The sequence below is a fragment of the Xyrauchen texanus genome, chromosome 33 (genome assembly GCF_025860055.1).
Source record: "Xyrauchen texanus isolate HMW12.3.18 chromosome 33, RBS_HiC_50CHRs, whole genome shotgun sequence".
Taxonomy (NCBI): Eukaryota; Metazoa; Chordata; class Actinopteri; order Cypriniformes; family Catostomidae; genus Xyrauchen; species Xyrauchen texanus.
Window position 1 is genome coordinate 16,988,632 of NC_068308.1, and position 24,657 is coordinate 17,013,288.

The following is a 24,657-nucleotide window of genomic DNA, read 5'->3' on the forward strand; positions in this document are numbered from 1 at the left end:
TTCTTCTGTTCTTTCTCCTTTTCTACACCATTTCCTTACTCAAACACATCTGTAAGAAACTAAATGCTCTGCTCTGATATACTGTACACTCTAGCATCACCTAAACCAGCTAGTCTAGATTAAACCAGCTAAACTGGTTTAAGCATGGGTCTTTTTTCCTGCAATGATTGCCTGTTTGCATTTGAATATTGAGTAAGCCCCCATTCATCATTAACTTGGTTCCTTCTCTTACAGGCATATTCTCAAGATGCTTACTTGAGAGGGAATGAGCCATACACTGGAGAAGCCCACAACCTTCCAGAACCTCCTTTGATCTGCTACCCAAGCAACAAATCCACCTCCACTACCCAGAACCACGGTCTTCCTGATAACCTGAACTGTAAACCCAAGCCCCCTCTAGAAAAATGCTCTGGAGGAGACAGCTCTGGGATCTTTGGACATGCCTTAGAGGGCGTAGCGACTCCGCGCGTTCCCCCCAGCCATCATCAACTGACACACCACCGTGCCCGCTCCTTCTCCTCGGCAGGGATAACAATGAGCCCGCTAGACTTCCACTTTGCCAACCACAATGCAGCCATTGCCTCCGCCACTCTCCCCCACCCTAGGAAAGGCAGTCTTCCGCAAGCCCGCAGTGAACTGTGCCACCAGGCTCTGTCTGATTGGTATTACAGTCAAGCGGAGCGCCCAGGCCTTGCTATGTCACATCAACATCGGAGCATCTCTCAAGACCGACTGTCTGAGCTGGGATTTGCAATGGGAGGTTCTCATGGTGGATGGCCACACAGTGCCTCTCATGACACCCTTTTGCACCACTACAGTGCAGCAATTGGGCCCAACCACTCCCCTCGTACGGACTCTTTCGGGCTGAGCAGATGGGGCATGCCTGGAGGTCAGACCTCAAGCCGTTCCTGCTCAGAGAACCTGCTGACTGGTTACACTTGGTATGAGCAGAGTTATGTCCATTCGGCAGAGACTCTAGGAAAGGCATCCGTTTTGATCTCACCACGCTATGAAAGACCAGCCTGGCCTCATCAGAACAGTCCGCCAATGAAGACTGAAGAGCCCCCCAGCCTGGTCAATCATCATGCAGTCATTTCTGCAACAGTGCCACTCTCAGGGCGAGCCTCAAGCCCTGCCCATCAGCAGCAACAGATGGGACCTCAATCACAGCAGGCTGCTCAGATCAAAAGTTTACCTGCACAAACTGTAGATGACCAGACAATAGGCTATCGTAGCTATAGCCCCTCCTTCTGCCGAAAGGCCAGCCATCTTATGCAGCAGTCACACTCCTTCAGGGATCCATTGTACACTGGACCTCACCTCAGCTGGACCCCTAAAACCAGCTCCCCAGAAAGTGTGTCTTCCTCAGGACATGAGTCCTCTCCTCAGCCACTGCCCCCCACAGCAGAGCTCCATGACGTAACAAGAACAGGCTCAGGGGTTGGTGGGCTTGAAGAAGAGCCTGTTCAGGCTCAGATTCAGGAGGTGGTCCTCAGACAAAAGCCCCCTTTAGGTAGAAAGACCCCTCATGGGTTGCGACATTCCCAATATGTTTTATCTGTGGATTCGTCTGAACCTCTTTCAGCAACAGCCCCAGAATCACGCTCAGGAGACCCAGCGCAACAAATTAATGGTGTACTTGCACCCCTGCCTGTGGAGCAGGACTCCCTGGCTGCCATCCCTTTCATAGGTCAGTCTGGAAGCTACAGGACCTTACAACCTAATTTTAGATTATACTCTTTGTCTTAATGTATCACTTTTAATAGGGTCAGAAATGAACCATGGCCCCTAGCAAAAATGCCCCAAATATTTTCTCAGGTTTTTTATTTATGTTTTTTAGGTTATCTCACATTTGATATAGCAGTGACCAGGGTCAGTTTACTCCAGTGATTATTATTCAGAGTATATTTTTAGTCAATTTCTGCATAGCCACATTCCTTAAAATCGTGGTGTAACAAGGTTAAGGATGGGAAAGTAGGAGATGGAAACCGGCTGAACAACCAAAGTCATATTTTAATACGAACTTAAACAAAAAGACACAAAAATGTAAACACACACATGGCAGCTGCATGTGGCTCTCTCTATCTCGAACTGCTGCATTCCGCTGCACTTATCCCTGGATACCCTGGTCCTCGATCACTCCTCCACCCTCTGGCGGATGACAGCCGATCCTCCCCGGGTGGATCAGAGCCAGTCCTCCGACCCCTGGCGGATGGAATGCCCCTCCGCGTAATGGCGGCCGATAGGGAACTCCTCCGCCCCTGGCAGCGGCTCCACCACTCCAGGCGGCCGGCAGCGAGCCCCTCCTCCTCTTGCGGACGGCGGCCATTCCTCCGCATCCAGGTGGCCGGCAGCAACTCCTCTGTCCCCCGGCGGATGGCTGCGGCTACTCCTTTTGGTGGATGGAAGTTCCAGGGGGAAAATATTGCTGCTTAGTAAAAGATTGAAAGAATTTCAGAGTCAGACACTGGTATAGGCCCACATGGAATCCACGCTAACAGAATTCCACAGAATCTGAATGCCCATCCGTTACAAAATCCATCACATCCCCACACATTGTGACTTTGTTTATTTGTTTTTCCCTATTATAATTGCATTTGAAAGAGTTTTGAATACTTTTCTTTGTGCTAAACAATACAAATTTAGAACTCTCAGCTCTGTGTAACACATTTCACCATATTTCACTCTATTCCACGGATTTCCACAGACGTCCACTCACAATTGGCATATTAAATGTGAAAAAAGTCCTTAGATTCCATGAGGGCCTAGATATGTGTTCCTTTTGATACCATCTTGGGTCAGCTTATTGGCATACTGCTTGCTACAAAGAACCTTTAATTCCATAGTTAACTCAGGGAGACTAAATTATTTTATATCCGTTGTCCTGTGGAGCAACCAGTGCCTTCTTTCTCAGCATCCCCAACTAAAACCTCCCTTACCCCTCTAATTCTCACATCTAATAGATGAGATCACCAGTCCCAGTGTAGACCTTTGTGCCCGCCATGTGCCAGCGTCTTCTGTGGTGTCCAGCAGCCTATGCCAAGCGTCTGTCCACAGCAACAGCCCTGTCTCTCCCATCCTCACCTCCCCTACCAGCCTCCTCTACACAGACTGCAGTGAGTCCCTCGCTCCCCAACCCCAAATCCAACTCCTCCATAGAGCGCAACAGTGACTATGCACTTTTTTTTGCGCCCTTGGTTCCAGAAGTATTTTTCCCATAAATCTTCTCCATAGAGATTTCAGTGTGTGAAAAAAAAATAAAATAAAAAATAAACTAGACTGGCGACTTTATAAAATTATGGATTTATAGACAAATATATTGGCAGTTTGAGAGTTTAGGAAGACCAGGAATTGAATTTGTATTAATTGTGGCTTCTACAAAAGCATATCATTGTTCAGCAATGATTAAGAGAATATAAGTGGGATTTTTGCTTCTGACTGTTGCGCTCTGTTGTCCCTTTGTCTGATCATCTTTCTACAAAAATCACCTGTTTCGTCTTAGTAGTTTTTCTAGCACACATGAATGTTTAAGGTCTCTTAGGTATCACCATCTTTATCTTTAGTTTTTCCATCTGCCAGTTGCCTTTCCAGTTTATCTCACATGTTATCAGTCTCATTCATTCTTGTCTGTCTCTCTGACCGTTGGCTCTCATGGTCATCTGTCTATCAAAACCAGCATCATCTGTCACATTTATAATTTTCCTGTAGACATCAAAGCCTTTTATCATGTTTTTTTTTTTTTTGCTGATGACTCTTTCCTCAGCCAATATCACACTGCCTGTTTGTTATGCTGTCTCAAAGAATTATCTCATCTATCCATGTCTCTTCTTTCAATATGTCTACTCCATTATGGTGTCACTATATCTGTGTCTGTCTTTGTCTTTTGTCATTACCTCTCAATGTCTCTAACGTCCATCATTTTCCCTCTATTTCACATCTGTCATCAACACAGTCTCCAAATTTAACAGCTATCAAGCCAAATGTTTGCAAATATTTCTAATGGCTGGTAAGTTTTCCACAAGTTCACAGCTTTGCAATTGGTATTTGCTAATTGGGGTGATATTTTAACACTTTTAATAGTTCTGCCATAAATACTCACTCTTATGTCATTCCAAACCCATATGCTATTATTTATCTTTTGAAACACAAAAAGAGAAGTTTGAAGAATATTCACAAAGATCTTTTCCGTACAGCAACAGTTCATAGTGACCACATTTGTCAAGTTCCCAAAAGGCCAAAAAATCCTCAAAAATGTAGTCTGTATTACTTTATGCACTATGGTCCAATTTGAAGCCGTATAATAGCTTTGTGTGTTGAACAGACCACAATGATTCACTTATAATCTTCCCTTTCACTACTCTGTTGGGTTTCAGTAACATCAAATGTCATTGTGTTGCGAAAAACGTCATGACGGCAAACCTGTATCATTTTGTAAATGAAAGCTACTGTACGTAATGATTTGCATGAATGATTCGATTTGAGAGGGAATAATGAATTTGGTCATTTGAACTTGTTTTTGATTTGGCTTTGGTTATTTAAATAATTGTGTTTGTATGGACTACTTTTAGTGTTATTTGTCCATTTTGGAGGTTGACAGACATGATCAATAAAAACTGTTGTGTATGGTAAAGATTTGAGGTGGGTTTCTTAAAAACAAATATATAAAAAAATAACATTATATAGGTTTGGAACAACATTAAGGAGAGTAAATTAAGTATTCTTTTAATTTATATCTTTCCAAAATCATTTAAGAAATTAATTTCTGTATTTGTCCTGTCACTTGTCTTATCCATCACCACCTCTTCTTTCTCTTTTTCATGTATTTCTTTTCTTTCATGCATCACTCCACTGTCTTTTTGTAACAGGGAAAATCAAAAACAGCCGTCGCTCCTCCTACTTGCTGGCCATCACTACGGAGCGTTCTAAGTCATGTGACGAGGGCCTGAACACCTTCAGGGAGGAGGGTCATGTCTTCTCGTGAGTGTTAGGGGTGTCACTGCACAGTCAGAAATATCACTTTGTTCTCTGGAAGAGCCAGTGCACATAACATAGTGTTTGTTGTCTTATCTCTTACCGAGAATACTCAGGGACTCAGTGGTATAGCTTTTGTATTACATTCTCAGTTGATGTGTTCAGGGTTTATTTTAGTACAGCGTCTGTGCATGGGCAAAATCTCAATTTAATCTAATGGAACTGAGGTTGTGTTATTTGAAATGCAGATTACTGCATTAAAGAGATAGTCCACCCCAAAGTTAAAATTCTCTTTTCATTTACTCACAGTCATGCCATCCCAGATGTGTATGACATTCTTCTGCAGAACACAAACAAAGATATTTAGAAGAATACTTCAGCTCTGTAGGTCCTCATAATGCAAGTGAATGTGTACCAACATTTTGAAGCTCCAAAAGGACATAAAGGCAGCATAAAAGTAATCCATATGACTCTATTGGTTAAATCCATGTCTTCAGATGTGATGTGATAGGTGTGAGTAACAGATCAATATTTAAGTCCTATTTTACTCTAAATCTCCATCTTTAATTTAACTTTCACATTCTTCTCTTGTTTTTGGCGATTCGCATTCTTCGTACAAATCGCCCCCTACTGGGCAGGGAGGAGTCTATATTAAAAAAGTACTTAATTATTTATCTGTTTCTCACCCACACCTATCATATCGCTTCTGAAGACATGGATTTAACCACTGGAGTCTTAGTGATTACTTTTATGCTGCTGTTATGTGCTTTTTGGAGGTACCCATTCACTTGCATTGTATGGACCTACAGAGCTGAAATATTCTTCTAGAAATCTTCATTTGTATTCAGAAAAAGAAATAAGTCATACACATCTGGGATGGCATGAGGGTGAGTAAATGATGAGGGAATTTAAATCTCTTTTAAGTATCTTAATGTGTGGAAATACATTCTACAATCGTCACACAAAGGATTTGGCCATACAAAAAATATATGAATGTCCAACCAAGTGGTGTTTATTTTAAAGAAATATCACACACACACACACACACACACACACACACACACACACAAAACATTTTTTCAAGCAAAACATTTCACAAAATAAGCTGATTAGGTTTCAGTTTATAAAACCATAGATACATTGTTCAGAATTAGGACAAAACTTAGTAGATCACATCCATTGTTAATGTGATGAACTACATTTTTGTTTAATTTGTTAGGCCACCTGTGTGAACGTGAGGGGAACTGTTGTCATACATCCACTATATTTTTCTTAGTTTTTAGTTAGTTGAAAGTTATTACAAAAATGCAAGTTAGTTCTGAGAAAAGCTCTGTCATCATCTGTTTGCAGATTATAATTGGATTGACACTAAATATCTAATGCAATGACATTCAGATGTTTTAAAGTTTTGCTTAAGTGTATAAATACATTTTAGGACTGCTGTATGTAATGTGAAGTGATTTGTCCTAGATTTATCCTAGGTTTTGTCTGGCTTTTCTTTGTCTGGCTTTTCTTTGGTAAATTCGGAAGTATGTTATTAATAATGTTGTCCTGTCCTTTTACAGGAGACTACCAAAAAGGGTCAAAAGCTTTTTCACAGATGGAGTAAGTTCTTCTCTTCAGTACCCAACCTCAAATACAGTAATTATTTATCCATTAAGAGTAAATTAAGTAATGGCCCTGAGTGTCTCTTTATGTGTTTTTTTTTCAGTCTCTAGAGAGTCTTCGAGCAGCAGAGGAAGCACGCTCTAAACGTCACTCCACTTCTGAACTGGGGAGCATCACTCTCACTGACATCAGGAAGGAAGGCTGGCTGCACTATAAACAGATACTTACCGAGAAGGGAAAGGTCTAACACTCACTTACCCCCTTATCTGGCATGAATCTGATTATTTGTCATTTGCTTTTAGAGGTTTTTATTAGGTAAACGTTATCCTGGGTTACCTTGTTCCATGTTTCACACTGTTCATACTTTAACCCAGGGTTAAGTGTAGAGTTTTAAGCCTATATTTAACATTAATCTGTATTACACCTTTGAGAAATTGTGGATGTGTGAACCACCCAAGCATTTCTTGAGTCCTCCTTGCTTCTGTCTATATTGTATACAGAAAGTGGGTGGCGGCATGCGTCCATGGAAACGTGTCTTTTCTGTACTGCGCTCCCATTCGCTCTTCCTTTACAAGGACAAGCGGGAGGCTGTACTTTACGCAGCCGGAGCAGGAGGTCACGGCAACGGACAAGGCGAGGATGATCAGCCAATCAGCATTCGAGGCTGCCTGATTGACATTGCTTACAGCGAGACAAAGCGCAAGCACACCTTGCGTTTGACGACGCAAGACTTCTGCGAGTACTTGTTGCAGGCAGAGGACAGGGATGACATGCTGAGCTGGATCAGAATCATCAGAGAGAACAGCAAGACTGACAATGAGGTTTGTTGGGGGGCGAATGGCCAAGACTAAAGGTGTGGTCACACCAGTGCTCCATTTACTTCCATTCTTCAGACATCACTTGTCAAGCAACTCACACATGTGCATGCAAATTAGCTATACAAGCCTGGAAAATTGAGTGTTTTAGCATAACACGAGGTAAAGAAACACAAGTTTTGATACCAGAATTATAACATTTTATTGCTGATTTGAAAAATGTTCTTTGATCGTAATCTTGACCAACCATTTTTGAGATTTCAGTCTTTCCCCATTCAAGTAGATAGGAGCTGCACTGGCATGACTGAAAATAGCCTCCCTAGAGCGTTCCAAAGATGGCTGACAGTGGACTTGCTAGAAAGACTTTTATATAGCTACCCTGTTTTACTGATAAGCAATGTTAAGGCCATGTTGAATGTGTGCCCCTGCTTATTTAAGTAAGTTTTTATTAAATTATTTATTAAGCTTGAAGTCTAGACTGGCGGCACATTAAAAGTTTCAAACAAAAATAACTTCACAAGTTCTGCCTTGTTTTGAACTCATAAACTTGTGAAAAGTCTTATTTATTCTTAAAGTTCTCATAGCCCACAGCTCATAGAGTTTTTTTGCAAGTTGTTTTAAATGTGTATGCATGCATAAATTAATCAAATGTAAAGGATACTAAATGTGAAGCTTACTTTGTTCTCTGGTACAGGAACTAGGTTTCTCCAGACAGGCACTCATCAATAAGAAGCTAAATGACTATAAGAAACAGAGGTGATTTCTCTCTCCTACTAAATGGTATTTATGGTGTGGTGATGCCATTAGTATTTAGTCTATGTACCAACTACAAATAGAGTATCTTTCACAAGCATGTGGCAGTTTATTATAGATCTTATCTCTTTCCTTTTGCAGTCAAACAGGCAGTAGGCCAGACACTTCTCCTAGGATCCATCGAATGATACAACCTTTTCTCCACTCTAAGACTGAGAACACATCAGGAGTGAACCGTACCCCAGGGAAAGGTGAACTCTGTGAACCATGACAAACACACTCTGACACTAAGTCCCACCTACTCTCTGCTCAATATAAGAAATCTTGTTTGAGCTGTAGCCTTGTGAGCAATGCTCTGACATACAATATGTTGCAGTAGCATCACAGGCAACCGAGTTCGAGTCCTGCCTCAAGGACCTTTCTCAATCCTGTACCCGCCTTCTTTCCTTTTATTTCTTGTCTCCCTTTCTACTTACCTATCAAATAAAGGTGAAAAATGGCAAAATTATTACAACTTCTTTGCTCAAATAATACTGAATACAGTAATTATCCATCTCTTATTATGGATTTGTATCTTCTTCTTCTTTTTTTTAGCTCTAGTCTCTCTATTTGAATTATTTTGGTTTCTCCCAACTCTAATAGATGACAGTAATCCCCCTAAGGCTCCATGGGGAATTAACATCATGAAAAAGGGAAAGAAAACTGGTCCAAAAGTCTTTGGGGTAAGGCTGGAGGACTGCCTGCCTGCTGCCAATAATAAGGTCTGTAAAAATGCTGAAATCAGAGTCATGATCTAGTGCTCCTCTATGAGAAATGAAAAATTACTTTAGGGATTGAGACAAGCATTTGCAGGTTAAATTCTCTGAAAAGTGTAAGAAATGAGGCTCCATGGTGATATGAATATATTACTTTGTTTGTTTGAGCACCCCAACCATCCTGACATAGCAACATTGCAAAAATGGCTAAACAAATGGCATGAGTTTGACGCTGAAATATCTTTTTGAATGACCAGTGATGGACCGGGGAGTGCTCAGGAAACCTGTTTGAAACAGTCATTATTTTCTGCAATTCTGCTCAGTGACGCTAGTGGCACAGACATTACACACTTCATCTATAACCTCATGAGACCCAAGCATGAGCAAAAAGTTTTCTAAAAATTGATGGCAACATGGTAGACTAAACTGTGTCAGGTTATTGAAAGTCAGATTATTATTTTTTTATATATACTGTAATATATATATAATAGTTTATTATGTTTCCAGGTGTGTTGGTTGTTCATATTTTTGAGACATTTCAGATATTACAGCTGGTTTTCTGTAAAGCAGAAAGATTTAAAGTAATGGCCAGGATCATCCAATCACTGCCAACCATGTTAAAATAAAATTATACATTATAAATTCTGAATCTATGTACTGATTACCAATGTCTGCCAAATATGTTGCGTGGTCCAAACATCATCTACAGCCTGAAACTGAACTTTTGATAGAAGGTTTGGAGTGAATGCACTTAGCTGCTTAGAAAGCTATAGGATACTCCCTATTTAGTGAATTTCTTAACCCCCAGTGCTGTCTGTCTGCCCTGGTCTCAGAATAGTTGCACCTTATTTTCATCCTAACTCCATATAAAGCCTCTGAAAACAAACTTTTTCAGCTTTTAAATTAACCCATTGATTCTTAATGTGATAATGCACAGTGAATATATGATTTCCAAGGAAATGCTCAAAGTATATATTAGTGTACATTGTGATTAGCAGTGTGGCATTTCACATTAAATCACTAAAATTCAAACAGGTTTCAATGTAAAAATTGAATTACCAGATGTAGTTTTGTTGTCGTTTCTCCCAAAGACAAACTCTGCTGTGATTGGCACCATGTTTTCTTCTCTCCTGCCGAAATGTAGCCCTTTACTGACAGCAGAGCCTCCTGAACTGAGATCAGTCGGTTTAAATTCATTTAAGTTATGCGCTGCGTATAGCAAGGCCAAAAAACAATGGCCACGCACGTGACGCAGGGTAGCACGACTAGTCGACTACTACTTGTCGCTTTCCTTGTGACTTACAAAACACTTCTATACAAAATACTGCGGGTGGTTGATTTCCGAAATGTAGTATGGAAAGGGAAGACTCATTTATACTAATGAGGAAAACTCTAACTAATTGTTAGGGTTAGATGTAGGGGTTGGGTTATAGATGCATTTATTTATATGGTTATAAAAGACCTTCTCAGTACCTTCTCATCCTTATTCAGCTCATCACTGAAGAATCACATATGCGGTAAAAGTACAGAAAGGTTATTTTAAGACAGGATATCTTTTCTTATATATCCTAAATTATAAATGTGTTGTGCTTTAAAGCAATTTTCTGGGTTCAAGATGCACCGAAGTAAAAATTCTTGGCTGAAACCAAAAATTCTGGACACACTGGGCCGTAAACCTAACACTAACATCATAACTAGTCGAATTCGACTCGGTTAATGTGCTTGACTAGACGACAATTAAAAATCAGTAGTTTTGCAACCCCTAGTAGTTGTGCACTAAGTAATATTGTTTAACTACATGTAGATACTGTGTAAGTGTTTTTGCGTGTAATATGTGTAACACAGACACTGTAAAATAAAGTGTTACCATAAGTTAATTGGGAACTAAACTCTAAAGATATGTTATAAGCATGTACAAATTAGGATGGACAGAGATATATAGTAATAATTTATTATGTGCTTTTTTTGTGTGTAGTTTGTCCCACAGATCGTGGACACTTGCTGTCATCTTGTGGAGGTGATGGGTTTGGAATATACTGGCATTTACAGAGTGCCAGGGAACAATGCCATGGTGTCTTCTCTTCAGGATCAGCTCAACAAGGGCCTGGACATAAACACTGCTGAGGAGGTGAGGAGGGAGTAACAAAGACAGAGAGAAAATCTGCAGAGATAAATCAAAAATGCAATCACACCCCAGAGGAAAACTATACTGCTTATTTTATTGCATATTACTCTCTTACAACTCCAGAGACATCATGGAGTATCTCTAAGTATCTAATTTATCACAGATGTTTCACCAAAAATTCCATACTAAAAAACAAACACTTATCATACAGTTGTTGACATACAGTAAGAGTATAGATCTATCAAATGAATGTGGATACCGGATAGCATAGCTGTCTCTGATTTATTACAGACTTCTCGAAACACCTGAATACAGTTTGTGACATTGTTGAGAACATTTGATGTTACTGAAGTCTTTTTCTCAGGAGAAAGATCTGAGAAGCAGGAGATGAGCAAAAGTCGCAATATACGCTCCCTTCAGTCTCATTTCTGTCTAGAAGAAACAATTAATTGTCATTTTTCTTCACTAAGGGAACCTATCTTTTTCTTCACAGAGATGGCAAGACCTGAACGTCATCAGCAGTCTATTAAAGTCTTTCTTAAGGAAGCTTCCAGAACCTCTCTTTACAGATGGTATGTTGAATTCAGCTCCTTCATTAGTGAATTTACACAAAGGCTTTGCATGGGTGTCAGACTGGAGATACCTATATTTACAACAACAACAACAACAACAACAAAAAACATGGCTCACTGCTGTCCTCTACCTGCAGAAAAATATAATGACTTCATTGATGCCAACCGTTTGGAGGACGCAGGGGACCGCTTGAAAACTATGAGGAAACTAGTATGTGTCATCAGTTAAATAATACATTTTTATCAATTAATTAAATAAACAGTTCATTTTCCATTCTTTTGCAGTTGGTTACCAAAATGTTGTGATCTCTGTTTATTTTTGCCCCTTTCAGATACGTGACCTTCCAGATCACTACTACCACACTTTGAAGTTTCTAATTGGTCACCTGAAAACAGTTGCAGACCATTCAGAAAAGAATAAGGTTTTTGCTGAACCAGGCATACCTGACCTACAGTCATTTTAATATACAAGAGAAATTTCTGATACAACTGACACTTTAAATAAACTCTTCCTTTTCTTCGCTCTCCAGATGGAGCCCAGGAACCTGGCACTGGTTTTTGGTCCCACACTGGTGCGGACCTCAGAAGACAACATGACCGACATGGTCACTCACATGCCAGACCGCTACAAGATCGTAGAGACTCTCATTTTGCATGTAAGTCTTATTTGGGATGCTTTTTTATGTATTTTTCCTCTGATTTGCCCACCTAAATATTTAGTGAATTTGTTCCAGGTTCAATACTAGGTCACCATTTGTGGCATAATGTTGATTACCACAACATTTTAATTCAGGTCATCCATACTTATCTTAAAAAGCAATGGACAATGCACTTGAATGGAGCCAATCAGTAAACGTTAAAATACTCACTGTTTCAAAAGTATAGCCACATGACATTAACAATACGTGTGTTAACGTGATTTTAATGTGATAAAATCACTTACTGACCTTTTCTTTGTAAAGTTATAGTCAATTTTACAACTTTTATTAGAAGAATTACAAATATTTAACAAAAGTATATTTATGTCCAATATTAAAATGTATGTTATGTTATTAAATGTATATTAAATGTTATGGCGATGTACAAGCCATAATGCTGGTAAATCCCTGATTTTATTACACTGAAATCATGATAACATGTATAATATTTACATCTTATAGCTATACTTTTGAAACAATGTGTATTGTAACGTTTTTGGATTGGCCCCCATTCACTTCAATTATAAGTGCCTCACTCTAACCCAGGTTTTTGCTTTTTTTAAAGAAACCAGGGATGATTGAAACGTTTTTTTTTTCTTATGCTGTCGATTGATCTTAACTTGTATTGAACCCAGAACATTCCTTTAAAGCACAAAACATTTATAATTTAAGATATATAAGAAAAGATATCCTGTCTTAAAATAACCTTTCTGTACTTTTACAGCATATTTGGTTCTTCAGTGATGAGCTGGATAAGGATGAGAAGGTACTGAGAAGGTCTTTTATAACCATATTAAATATGTATTACATTTAATAAGGAAGCTCACCCCAAGCGGAGTTCTTGACAGTCTTTTCTTTCTGTCTTATCATCAAGATGTTAATAGGTTAGAATTACTTTTTCTACAAAAGGTAGAGCACAGTAACTTAAGTGTTGTTCAACCTGGTGAAAAATCATTCTGTATCAGCTAATAAAAGTTGACATCCATCTCTTGCTGCTTCTCCTGCAGACACCAGAGGACCAGCAGGACATACAGCCTGTTCCAAACATTGACCACCTCCTGTCAAACATTGGGAGGATGGTGCCACTGGGAGACTCCTCAGGTGAGAGATACTGACATGAGATGAGTTGAGATATGGGATTTGTTGTCACAGTGTTCACCTGTAACACCATGTCCTAACCAAGTCCAACCAGCAATACAGTGCATGCTGTTTTATGTGAAGCTGAGTCCTAACTAGCAGCAGCATTGACAGGCGAAAGACACTACATTTTGTTGGTCGTTTGTTTTGTTGTGCCGAGTAGCCACGCCCACACTGAAAACGTATTGGACCAAAACCCAAGTCCTCATGATTATTAAACATCAAAAATGGATGAGGAGAGATTGATTGTGGATGTTGAGTAACATGGGATATAATATGACAAATCCCTCAAATCCACTAAGAAAACTATAAAGTGTATACTTTCTTACTCAAAATGTTTTCCAGTAGAAAATCTATGCATTTATTTAAGAAGCAAAATTACATAAGATATTAAGTCTTGTTTTGAGAGAAATGTTGTGAGGTTTATGCTTAAAAAATGACAAAAATGATCTATTTGCTATTGAGGATTAGAAAAATACTCTTAATTCAAATGAAAAACAGTTTATTTTTCTTACCCTATTGGAAAATAGCTTTCAAGCATAAACCTCACTAATTTTGTTACTCTTCTCTGTTTTGAGAGGTCCTTTTGCTTCTGAAGTAAATGTATCTTGTTTTAAGGACGTTTAGATATTATTACTTGAAAGCAAGATAAAAAAATAAAATTTTCAAAAAATATTTTTGTAGTGAGTGCATTGTAAGTGAGTGAGAGCACACAAACAGGGAACTCGGTTACACTGTTCTTACTGGTTGTGATTTTGTTGTGTAGCACTGCGTTTTATCTTTTAATGTAGACGAAAAATTGCTTGTCACACAAGGTTAGGACACATAATTAACACATCCAGATCTTTATAAAATCTTGCTTCTCGTTCTGTAGTTAGTAGATTTCTTCTTTCGTACTGGGAGATGGTTTTCCTTTTTACTGTAATCTCTATTTTTATTCTTCCTCTTTATTAAACTTACTCACTTTTCACCTACTCTTTCTGTTCTTCTCTCCTGCTGCTTGTCATTTCTCTCTTACTGGACACCCTCTGCATCATTCTGCTAGCTGAGCAAATGGAGCAAAGTTTGTGGTAGGCGGCCTTTATGAGTGTGTTTGTGCATTGTGTATTCATCAAAAGATTTGACCATCTGCTGCAACTTTTTACATTTGACCTTAAATTCTGTTGATGTAATCTTATCTTTGCTTTATGATCACTAGAAACATTTGAAACCGCATCTGTGCTTTACAAATCTGTGTTGTTCATTACAAGGACATTTGTTCTCAACTCCTAAAGGGGTCATATCATGAGAACTAAAAATGTCTCCCAAGTCCAAAAGGATTGTTTTGTGAATCTGACACACTGAGCAGCAAATGCTGTTGGACACTAAGTGTGTCCTATGAGAAATAACAGGGTCTTCCTCTAGGGGGCGTTTACCAGTCTATCAAGCCAAATCCTCCATTGGGCTGCATTTACATTTCTAAACGTTTTTGTCTTACTGGAGACATCTGTACCTGAAAAAGTTTTAAAACTATTTATTCCAAAGAATGGTACCTCAGATACATACCCTATTTCATGCTAACTGCCATCTTACCAGAGACTATTTAGCCTGAGATAGACCACTTCCATTAAAATAAATGGGAGAAATTGGAACATCCAATATGGCGAATCCTGCCTTACAGGTGAAAGAGCCAATAATCTTTTAGATACAGATATCGACTATCAGTCAACTCAAGAACATGCATGCACATAAGGTAGACAAGCTGGGAAAATGTAGTTTTTTAGCATGATCTGAGCTAAGGAAGCACAATTTATATTACCATTTTTGTCAGATTTAATTGCTGATTTTAAATGTTCTTTGATCGTAATCTTGACCAACTGTTTGAAGATTTTGTTCTTGTCCTATTGAAATAGAAAGGAGCTGTACTTGTATGCTGCTTGTATACATAGATAATAGCTGCCAAGGAGCATTTCCAAGACGGTTGCAGAGTGGAATGTCTGGCATTCTACAGCTATTCATTTCTATGATCTGATACAATGTAATTCATGCTGTGCAAAGAGACAGAGAGCAAATACAACTTATGTTGAGGCCGAAAACAAAACTGCAGCCCATGTGTGAGCAAAGCAAAATACTGTTACTCATTTTGCATTTGAATAGGGTGTTTACATTCAAGCCTTAAAGGCACAGGTGCTAAAAAAAAAAAAAAAAAACTGTGAGAACAGAGAATGGGAAATGGTAATGAAAACCTAAATTGTGACTATTTTTGATGCAAATATTGATAACTTTCTAAGTGGACCTCAGGAAAAAAATTATATAAATACAAAATTTGTGACCTCTTTAATACAGAGCCCCTTAGCGGACAAGGTGGGAATTTTTTTTCTGAAATAGTTTTGCGTGCCCTTGCAAAAAGTTTTGCATTCCCTCGAAATACACTGGTGGCCAAATGTTTGGAATAATGTACAGATTTTGCTCTTATGGGAAGAAATTGATACTTTTATTCACCAAAATGTCATACGTCTGACCACAATTTATATACAGGACATTAATAACATGATAAATGTCTATTGTAATTTTATAAAAAAATATTCAGAACTTCTTAAACTATTTCATAGAGTTCTCGTCAACAAAATCCTCCATGTGCAGCAATGACAGCTTTGCAGATCCTTGTTATTCTAGCTGTCAGTTTGTCCAGATACTCAGGTGCACCCTGCACTTCCTGAAGCACTTCAGGTCTTTTTGGGCACTTCTCAAGCACATTACAGTCTAGCTGATCCCACAAAAGCTCCATGGGGTTAAAATCCATAACACTCTTTTCCAATTATCTGTTGTCCAATCTCTGTATTTCTTTGCCCACTCTTTTCTTTAAGTTTTTCTGTTTCAAAAGTGGCATTTTCTTTGCAATTCCTCCATAAGGCACCCCTGAGTCTTCTCTCTACTGTTGTATATGAAACTGGTGTTGAGCGGGTAGAATTCAATGAAGCTGTCAGCTGAGGACATGTGAGGCATCTATTTCTCAAACTAGAGACTCTGATGTACTTATCCTCTTGTTTAGTTGTACATCTGGCCTTCCACATCTCATTCTGTCCTTGTTTGAGCCAGTTGTCCTTTGTCTTTGAAGACTGTAGTGAACACCTTTGCATGAAATCTTCAGTTTGTTTGGCAATTTCAAGCATTGTATAGCCTTCATTCCTCAAAACAAATATTGACTGATGAGCTTCTATAGAAAGCTGTTTCTTTTTTGCCATTTTTGGTCTAATATTGTCCTTAAGACAGGCCAGTCTATTACATACTGTGGAAACTCAAAAACAAAAACATATACAATATTAAGCTTCACTTAATGAACCAAATAGCTTTCAACTGTGTTTGATGTAATGGCAAGTGATTTTCTTGGACCAAATTAGCAATTTAGCATGATTACTCAAGGATGTTGGAGTGATGGCTGCTGGAAATGGGGCCTGTCTAGATTTGATAAAAAACATTTACATCAATAATGTCCTGACAATACTTTGTGATCAGTTGAATGCCATTTTGGTGAATAAAAGTACCAATTTCCTTCCGAAACAGCTAAATCTGTACATTATTCCAAACTTTTGGGCACCAAAGTTAAGTTTTGCGTTCCCTCGCAATAAATTCACCATGGTTTTACTACAGTAACCATACTTTAACCATGATACAGTATTTGCTGTATAACCATAGTGATAATACAGGAAAACAAAAACTATGGTAATAAAAATTATCATTTAGTGGTTTTATGGTTTTACTACAAAAACATTAGTTTAACTATGGTTTTACTACAGAAATATTGTAGGAACCATGACTGTTGTAGGCTAACCATGTTTTTTTGTTTTGTTATTTTTTGGCAGAAACCATGATTTTAATACAGTTTACTGTATCCATATAGTAACCATGGTTTTACTATAGATTAACTATGGTTAATCTTGTGGTTACTATGGATTTTCCTGTATTATTACTATGGTTTCACTATGAATATCAAGGTCAAATTTATTGCGAGGGAATGCAAACTATTGGGAGGGAACGCGAAACCAATTACGAGGTAACGCAAAGATTATTGTGAGGGAACGCAAAACATATTGTAATGTAGTACAAACTATCGTGATGGAATGCAAATTATTGCGGGGAACGCAAAACGTTTTGTGAGGGAGAGCAAACTATTGCGAGGGAATGCAAAACTTATTGCAAGGGAATGCAAAACGTATTGCAAAGGAACGCAAAACTTATTGTGATGGAATGCAAACTATTGCGAGGGAACGTGAACTATTGCGAGGGTGCACAATACTTAATGTGAGGGAGTGCAAATTATAGCATTGGAACGCAAACTATTGCGAGGGGATACAAAACGTATTATGAAGGAGTGCAAATTATTGTGATGGAACACAAATTATTGCGAGGGAACGCAAAAATGATTGCGAGGGAACGCAAAACTTATTGTGATGGAGGGCAAACTATTGCGAGGGAATGCAAAACTTATTGCAAGGAACATTATCTATTGCGAGGGAACAAAATACTTATTGTGAGGGAGAACGATATATTGCATTGGAACGCATAAGGAGCTCCATACTTTAAGTAAATACTGCACAGATTCTATTGTTCACAGATTCCCTAATTTCTCAATTTGCTAGCTCTTAGTTCTCTTAAGTCTCACAAAAGCCCTGACTTTCCTCTGTTCACTTTTCTTCACCTATATAGATTCCACCAACAGCGACTCAGCTAAATCTAAGGTAAAAAAAAAAAAAAAATCTTTGTTTTTTTCTCAGATCCAGCTAAAAAACCATGACAACATTGGGTTCTTCAATAATCTCTGATACAAAACATCTTCCTGTTTCATTACAGGGAGCGTCGACTTCCAAGAAAGAGAAAGACCTGAGTGCCAAGGACTCCCTCCCCCTGTCCATCATATCAGATGTGACTCGGAAGAGAAAGAAACGCCAGAGCACCTGCCCTTCAGGCAGCAGCTCTGATGAGGACTCTGAGCACGAGCCAGTCAAAGCCAGCAACTATGAGGAGATGAGTGAGGACAGAGAGGGGGAAAGCAAAGCAAGGCAATGTGAACACCCACCACAATCGGCAGAAGTCAATACGGAATTAGGTGAGATGGAGGGAACACGAAAACAGGTGGAAGAGGACCAAGTAGGAGAGAGCTTAACGGAAGAGAAGAATGTCATTCCACAGAAGGGGGAGGTTAGTAAAGAAGACAAGGTGCCTGAGAGAGAACAGACCTGTCGGATTCGATCTCGGCGACCTCGAAGCTTCCTATATTCACAACGTCAGAGTGTGTCAGGGCTCAGAGCCTCATCACAGCCAAGCAACTCCTCTTCCTCAGCCTGCTCCAACCCACCGCAACCCTCAAGTATTACCGCAAATCTCACCCGGAGGAAACTGAGAGGAGAGAGAGTGCGACCTCACTCGCTATACGTGGAGCGGAGCAGGACTGGAGAGGAGCAGGGCTTGGGTATGCTTCCTGTCACTCACAATCACTTTTTGGGATTCTCTAGAGTCAAAGCCACTCTTATTAGAGGTCAAGAGAGGTTGCGTCAAGCAGTGTCGCCTAGTAGGAGCAGCAAGGAGCCATCTTACCAGCCAGGCTGGATGAGCCATAAGCAGGGTAGTCTCCTGGCTCCAACTGATGGCTTGTGGGAAGTAGCGGATCAGCAGCGGCCGGGCTCACCAGAGACACGGTGCAGGAGAAGAGACTGGAGGCGCCACACAGTGTTGGTTAATATGCCTGGGAGGGATGACCAAACATTCTAAATGCGCTGTCCTTATCATAATGTCACAAGGCTAAACATCTTAATGGTCCTAATTGTATGCTTTATTTTCTATTTGTGAAATATTATTTATTTATTTTTTTGTATTGATTTGGGCTTAAATATCACCAGGACAACAGGTTTCATGAGAATGTGCCAAGAGGAGGACTTCTATGGCAGCTTCTAAAGCCACTTTTTGTATTGTCTTATCAATGCTTATGTCAAAACTATATGACAGAGCAACATTCTAATTCTATATCAACAATGGGTTGCACACCAGCTAAGCAGTATTTTTAAACACAATGTGGCACCTAGTCTCAGGTGAAGCAATCTTAAAAGAGTAATGGGATGGCTAAACAGTTTGTGAAAATACCTCTCGACTGTTTCTTAAAAAAAGATGTCTGGAGTTTTTCTTCTTGCCTTGCAAAGGAATACCTGCCCTTTAAAAAATGGCCCATTGCAATGAAAGCTGTGTTAGTGTCAGAATTGCACATAAAAGTCAGACTAAGAGACATCAAAGCATTTGTCCTGGAATACCAACTCACTGTGCTCATCTTCTTTCCTGTCTATTTGCTGTTTCACTCCAAAATAGCTTTGATAAAACTGTGGAAGACAGCAAGTGTGTTTGTCAACTTCATATCCCCGTGATCTAATATCCTATTCAACAAACTAAGTGTTATGTTTGTTTTACCCGCACCTGTGCATGTACATATAGTATATGGGTGATTGTGTGGACCAACTTTTGTAACAAATGTACAAAGCCTTGCTAAGTTAACCTCTGTTTACAAATGATAAATATGATATAATATATAATATTATTTGTTTTCAATTGTTTCTTTCTTATTGTGCAATCCTCTGTATACTGGTTTTCCTTTGTGTTGTTACATAAAAAATATATTGTTTCTGTGTGGTGCTTGTGTGTAGAAAAAGTCTGAAAGACACTACATTGAAAATATTTGGGTTCCTATGGGCATTTATAGAGGTTACCCTGTAAATTATAACAAATCTACAACCATGTATTAATTGCTCAACATAAGAGTTTAAATACTTATTAAACTGACAAGATCAATTTGATAACATTTCAGAAATGGCCCACTCCATCCCATGAAAAGGGTAGGCTTTAGTGCAAACAAATGGCAAAACAAATATTATTGTTCCTTCATATAATGGCTTCAGAAACAAGAGCAAAGTTAGATTAGTGGATGTTAGGCAAAAATGAAAGTGAATCTTGGATTAATTGTTGAATCCTTACGTTTGTGTTGAATGTAAAATAAAATCACGTTATGGGTTTGTCCATATGTGGAGACACATCTAATGAATTGTCGGGGTCCGTTCAAGACAAGTGTTTTTGCACTCAAAAATCACACCATATAGAACAGAACGCAGGTGTCCCGAGGTGCGTTTTTAACAACTGCTAGGCCTATTTTTTTCTTATTGAAAATTAAGCCTATTTTTAAGGCCATTCATATTTTTTATACATTGTGGCATTATTTTTGTCAAAATTACGCACGTTTCCCCACAATTCGTATCAACACAATGCAGAAAAAAATTACCATTTTGTATTTCTCGTTATTTCAGTGTGAATCTGTTAGTCGAATAGAATACACATCAGTTTTTGCACAAAAAAAAGTGCAACGAATAACAGGACACAGGTCTCTCGAGACACGTTTTAAATGTATGTAACTTCTAATAGAACTTTCTCCTACACCAGCTTAAACTGCGGAGACAACTATTAGTAAGCCCATTCATAGGTTAATTTTCTAGAAGTGTTTCTGTTGCACTGTGACTATGATAATGGATGTTTGTTTTAAAGGTTCCGCTAAGACCCGCCCGAACAGCATTCTTCAACCAATGGTGTAAGATTGGGGCGGGACTTAGATAGTACCGCCCCCACCTTATGCCATTGGTTGAATAATGTATTCAGAACGCGGTTTTGAAAACAGTATATTTTTGCAATTCCGTTGAGTGGTGCTAGTTGCTTTCAGCTTTAACTGCTGCTAGTTATTTTAACTTCACACGGCGTTACGGTCAAAAACATCCGTACTGCGTATGTTTACACAGAAAAATAAATAAATCTGAAAACGGACGAAAATAAATTCGCGTTAAGTTTGAACGGCCCCTTAGACATTAATCATCACGTGAGGATTCAGTGTATTGTAAAGACGGACAGAGGAAGAAAACAAATTAGAACTAAAATGTGGAATAATTTAATGGACGACATATTTGGGCAAAGCAAGATAAAATACCGTTAACGATTTTCCACGGTTTACAACACTGTCTTGTCATGCATTAACACACGGAAGCATGTGCGCCATCAACAATGAACCTGAAACGCTGTATATTTGTTCTATTTTGAGTGTTTTACATGAAAATAGCTTAAAAGACACAAACAAAGACCTTAAACTAGCTTTAAAGTCATTTGTAACGCCATGGCAACGGCTCGTGCAATCACAAAAGGTCCGTTTCTGACTGTTTTAAACATTTTCATTACCAAAAAAAAAGCATTGTAGGCTATCCTTTGTCAATTTAATGTGTTATTATTAACACTTATATTATTGTCATCTGACCAAATATGTGGGACCGCACATAAGATTTTAATAAACAAATGTTCTGTCAGAAAACATTACCTTTAGACGGCATAGGCTGAGAGAGTATTAGCTACCACAGAGATGCTGCTGTTTACAGTAAGACAGAGAAACATTAGATCGATTTGACAAGTAAAACAGAAACAAAACATGTAGAAATTTTGTCCATCAATGGATTTCATTCAGCACGGCTGAGATTGGTTGAGTCCCGGCCCTCCAGTTTTGGGGGTTTTGAGTAATAGCTCGTTATTCTCGGCTCTCAGTCTCTCCACCTCAGTCTCCAGCTCCCGGACACGCTGTTCACCGTGAGCGGCGGCGGCGGCGGTGCTGCTGTCAGCCGCAGAAGGCTCGGGGTTTCTCCGGACGTGGCGGAGCCAGTTGTTCTCCTCTTCTAACCGCGACATGCTCTTCTCCAGCTCCAGGTATTCCCTAACCAGTTCTTGCTTGGACATATTCTGGAGGGTCTCGACATGATATCTCTCATAGGTCTCAGAAAAGTCTCTCTGCAGAAACTCCCCGCCTGCCTGCCCGGGTCTACCCATCCCGTCACTCCCCCCGTCATCACCGCCTTCCTCCTCGTCTTCCTCCTCGGCTTCAAAATTATCCTCCTCGCTGGCCGTGTCGTCGGAGCGGATCGCACCGGATCTTCGGACGCCCAGCTCCGTGTTGAGATTGGGCTCTTCGCGGTCGTGCTCCTCCATCAGGAACTGGGTCGTGTTGTATGGGGCGACGGGGAGACCTTTGGCGAACATTTCGGCTCGCATTCGCGATGCCCGTGCCGTCTCCCGGTCATCCAGCTCTTTTTTCTCCTCCCAGGTTAGTTTGAAGTAAGGCTTCCAGCGGCGCTTCTTCTTGGAGGGTCGCCTCCGGTGTTTCTTCTTGCCCTGGCGGCCATCTGACAAGCTTTCGGTGTGTTCTCCAGTGCAACGAGAGTCTTTCTCCGGGGTTTCGCGGACTGCACCGGACGTTTGATCCGCGGGAAACCCGTCGTCGCTTGCAGCGTCGCCAGCCTTGGGCTCCGGATCACTCCTATCCCGGCCACGGCACATACGATGTGTATCTCCAGACACTAGAACCGGACAGATCTTCAGTTGATTTGTTTGCACTTGTTTCGAAGTGCCGACTCTTGTCGGAACGTCTCTCTGCCGCCCTCTGCTGTCATCCTCCGGTGTGGCTTCTTCTTTAAGCTCCATAACTGTACACTCCCACCTGAAGGAGATACAAGTTTGTGATCAGTGTGATGAGGGACACCCTCCTTTGTTAAAACTGATGTATGACTAGAAATCATCTTAAAATATATATCTGCCTTTAAATCAACCCACCAAATACTAACGTTGACGAAAATGTTAACTCAATAAGTGAACGTTAGTTTTTGCTTTTTAACATAAGACACAGCATCAACAAACTCGCATAAGTTAAAACTGCCATCACCTTACCGTGCAAAACAAATCTCGTGTTTGAGTTATTATGCTATCTGTTAAGACTGTTAATGTTAACTCTTTCCGTTCCGTCTACTATTGACTTGGTTTCCTAGCGGCACGAGAACACTTCCCTCCTGTTCAAACTCCAATTCGCTTCTGCTACGGAGAAGACTGGGGCTTGTGAATTTATTACCTCCCCCACGTAAAGGCGCATGCGGCCAGCCCTCTATTTTTCTGCTTTGTGGGACTTGAAGTCCCGCCCGGTATTAGAATTAAACGACATCTCAACCGAAAACCTACATTTCCCACAATTCACCAGTTGTTTTCAGTTCCGATCTTGATACGCCCACACGACATTTTCATTGGTTAAAAAGTTTTGCGCGTTCGCGGCCCCTTTCGAGAATTCTGGTTGGTGGTTTCCACTGTCAATCAAAACGAAAGCCGTCCCGGCCACTCTAGTGGACGCTACCAAGGCGCCCGAAGCGGGTACAAAAATCCGTCACAATTTACGACACATCAAACTTTCTCCGATTAATCAAGAAAAAACTCTGCCGAATGTGTTAGTGTAAGATTGAATTGTCAAAACCCATACTGTTATTATGTGATATCGTATTTGGTTGTCTTGCATTGCTAACCGAACAATTCAATGCACACCCTGCGCCCTCGGCAGGAATGATCACCACTCACGAATAAAGTGGCTCTTTTAACAACCGTATTATCTGTTCAAAGTGAATGGGAACGGTTGTGTGCACAGCAATGACGGACTTGCAATTTATTATGACTGCAATCATTTGCTATTGTTGAAAAGAAATTGCATCTCAACATAAAATATAATACGTCCTCTGATTGTTTCTTGAAATTATCTCTAACGATGGAGTGAAGAAGCCTTATTTAGCCATCTGTTTGTTTGCTTGCTAGTTTGCTAGCTGGTAATGGATCCTAAATTAACGTGAAAAAAATGGCACAAGCAAACTGATTAAAACGCAGACCAGACGCATTAGTTCTAAACCTAATCAAGTTATATTTAAATCAAATATAAAATCCCCTGTAGTCTATGCCGAACATATTACAATAGGCGGATTTACTGACTAGCTAGCTGGCAAACTACCATTTAGCCTTCACGTATATGTGAGAGGAGTAGATCTACGACTATAAATTATTTTTAAATATCACGATTGGAGAAGACACTGATGCATTTCTATGATATAAATATAAATTCTTTGTATCGATGTTTAATCCCAGTGTTTGCCAAGACAGACGTTTAATCATGCTAGGGAAGTTAGCTAGCTGCTTCACATCTGTTAAACCAAGAGCCAACATGAAGCAAAACACTAGGCCCGTTTGATTGCAATTTACGTTTTTAAGTGGGTTTTCTTTTATCCGTGTTCTTAGGAACTTTGAGTTTTCAGTCGAAACAGTGTAAAAGCACATTTCCTAACTATAGCGTAGCTCTCAAATTACCACCCTAACCAT

The 24,657-nt window shown here is 39.7% G+C and overlaps 2 protein-coding genes across 10 annotated transcripts in view; one reads left to right on the plus strand and one right to left on the minus strand.

Annotated features, from left to right (window-relative positions):
- Positions 1-20,047, plus strand: part of arhgap23b (Rho GTPase activating protein 23b) — a 65,802-nt gene extending 45,755 nt beyond the window's left edge. For 4 of the 9 annotated variants that reach the window (XM_052102375.1, XM_052102371.1, XM_052102373.1 and 1 more), the window contains 18 exons: positions 235-1,690; positions 2,964-3,116; positions 4,866-4,977; positions 6,537-6,576; positions 6,683-6,820; positions 7,080-7,400; positions 8,089-8,150; positions 8,289-8,398; positions 8,790-8,908; positions 10,878-11,030; positions 11,521-11,599; positions 11,737-11,810; positions 11,932-12,021; positions 12,130-12,255; positions 13,022-13,063; positions 13,305-13,398; positions 18,121-18,152; positions 18,265-20,047. In XM_052102375.1, coding sequence (XP_051958335.1) covers positions 235-1,690; positions 2,964-3,116; positions 4,866-4,977; positions 6,537-6,576; positions 6,683-6,820; positions 7,080-7,400; positions 8,089-8,150; positions 8,289-8,398; positions 8,790-8,908; positions 10,878-11,030; positions 11,521-11,599; positions 11,737-11,810; positions 11,932-12,021; positions 12,130-12,255; positions 13,022-13,063; positions 13,305-13,398; positions 18,121-18,152; positions 18,265-19,182 — 4,119 coding nt within the window. In that variant the 3' untranslated portion in view covers positions 19,183-20,047. Of the gene's footprint in view, positions 1-234; positions 1,691-2,963; positions 3,117-4,865; positions 4,978-6,536; positions 6,577-6,682; positions 6,821-7,079; positions 7,401-8,088; positions 8,151-8,288; positions 8,399-8,789; positions 8,909-10,877; positions 11,031-11,520; positions 11,600-11,736; positions 11,811-11,931; positions 12,022-12,129; positions 12,256-13,021; positions 13,064-13,304; positions 13,399-14,479; positions 14,505-18,120; positions 18,153-18,264 lie in introns of all 9 variants that reach the window. The other 5 variants (XM_052102377.1, XM_052102376.1, XM_052102374.1 and 2 more) reach the window with 3 other exon arrangements.
- Positions 20,048-21,366: 1,319 nt separating this feature from the next.
- On the minus strand, positions 21,367-23,339 carry hexim1 (HEXIM P-TEFb complex subunit 1). The gene is made up of 2 exons (XM_052102388.1): positions 23,200-23,339; positions 21,367-22,972 (listed from the first exon to the last, which is right to left on the minus strand). Exon 2 carries the CDS (start codon positions 22,954-22,956, stop codon positions 21,946-21,948), a length of 1,011 nt encoding a protein of 336 aa, XP_051958348.1. The 5' UTR covers positions 22,957-22,972; positions 23,200-23,339; the 3' UTR covers positions 21,367-21,945.
- Between the last annotated feature and the right edge of the window lie 1,318 nt (positions 23,340-24,657).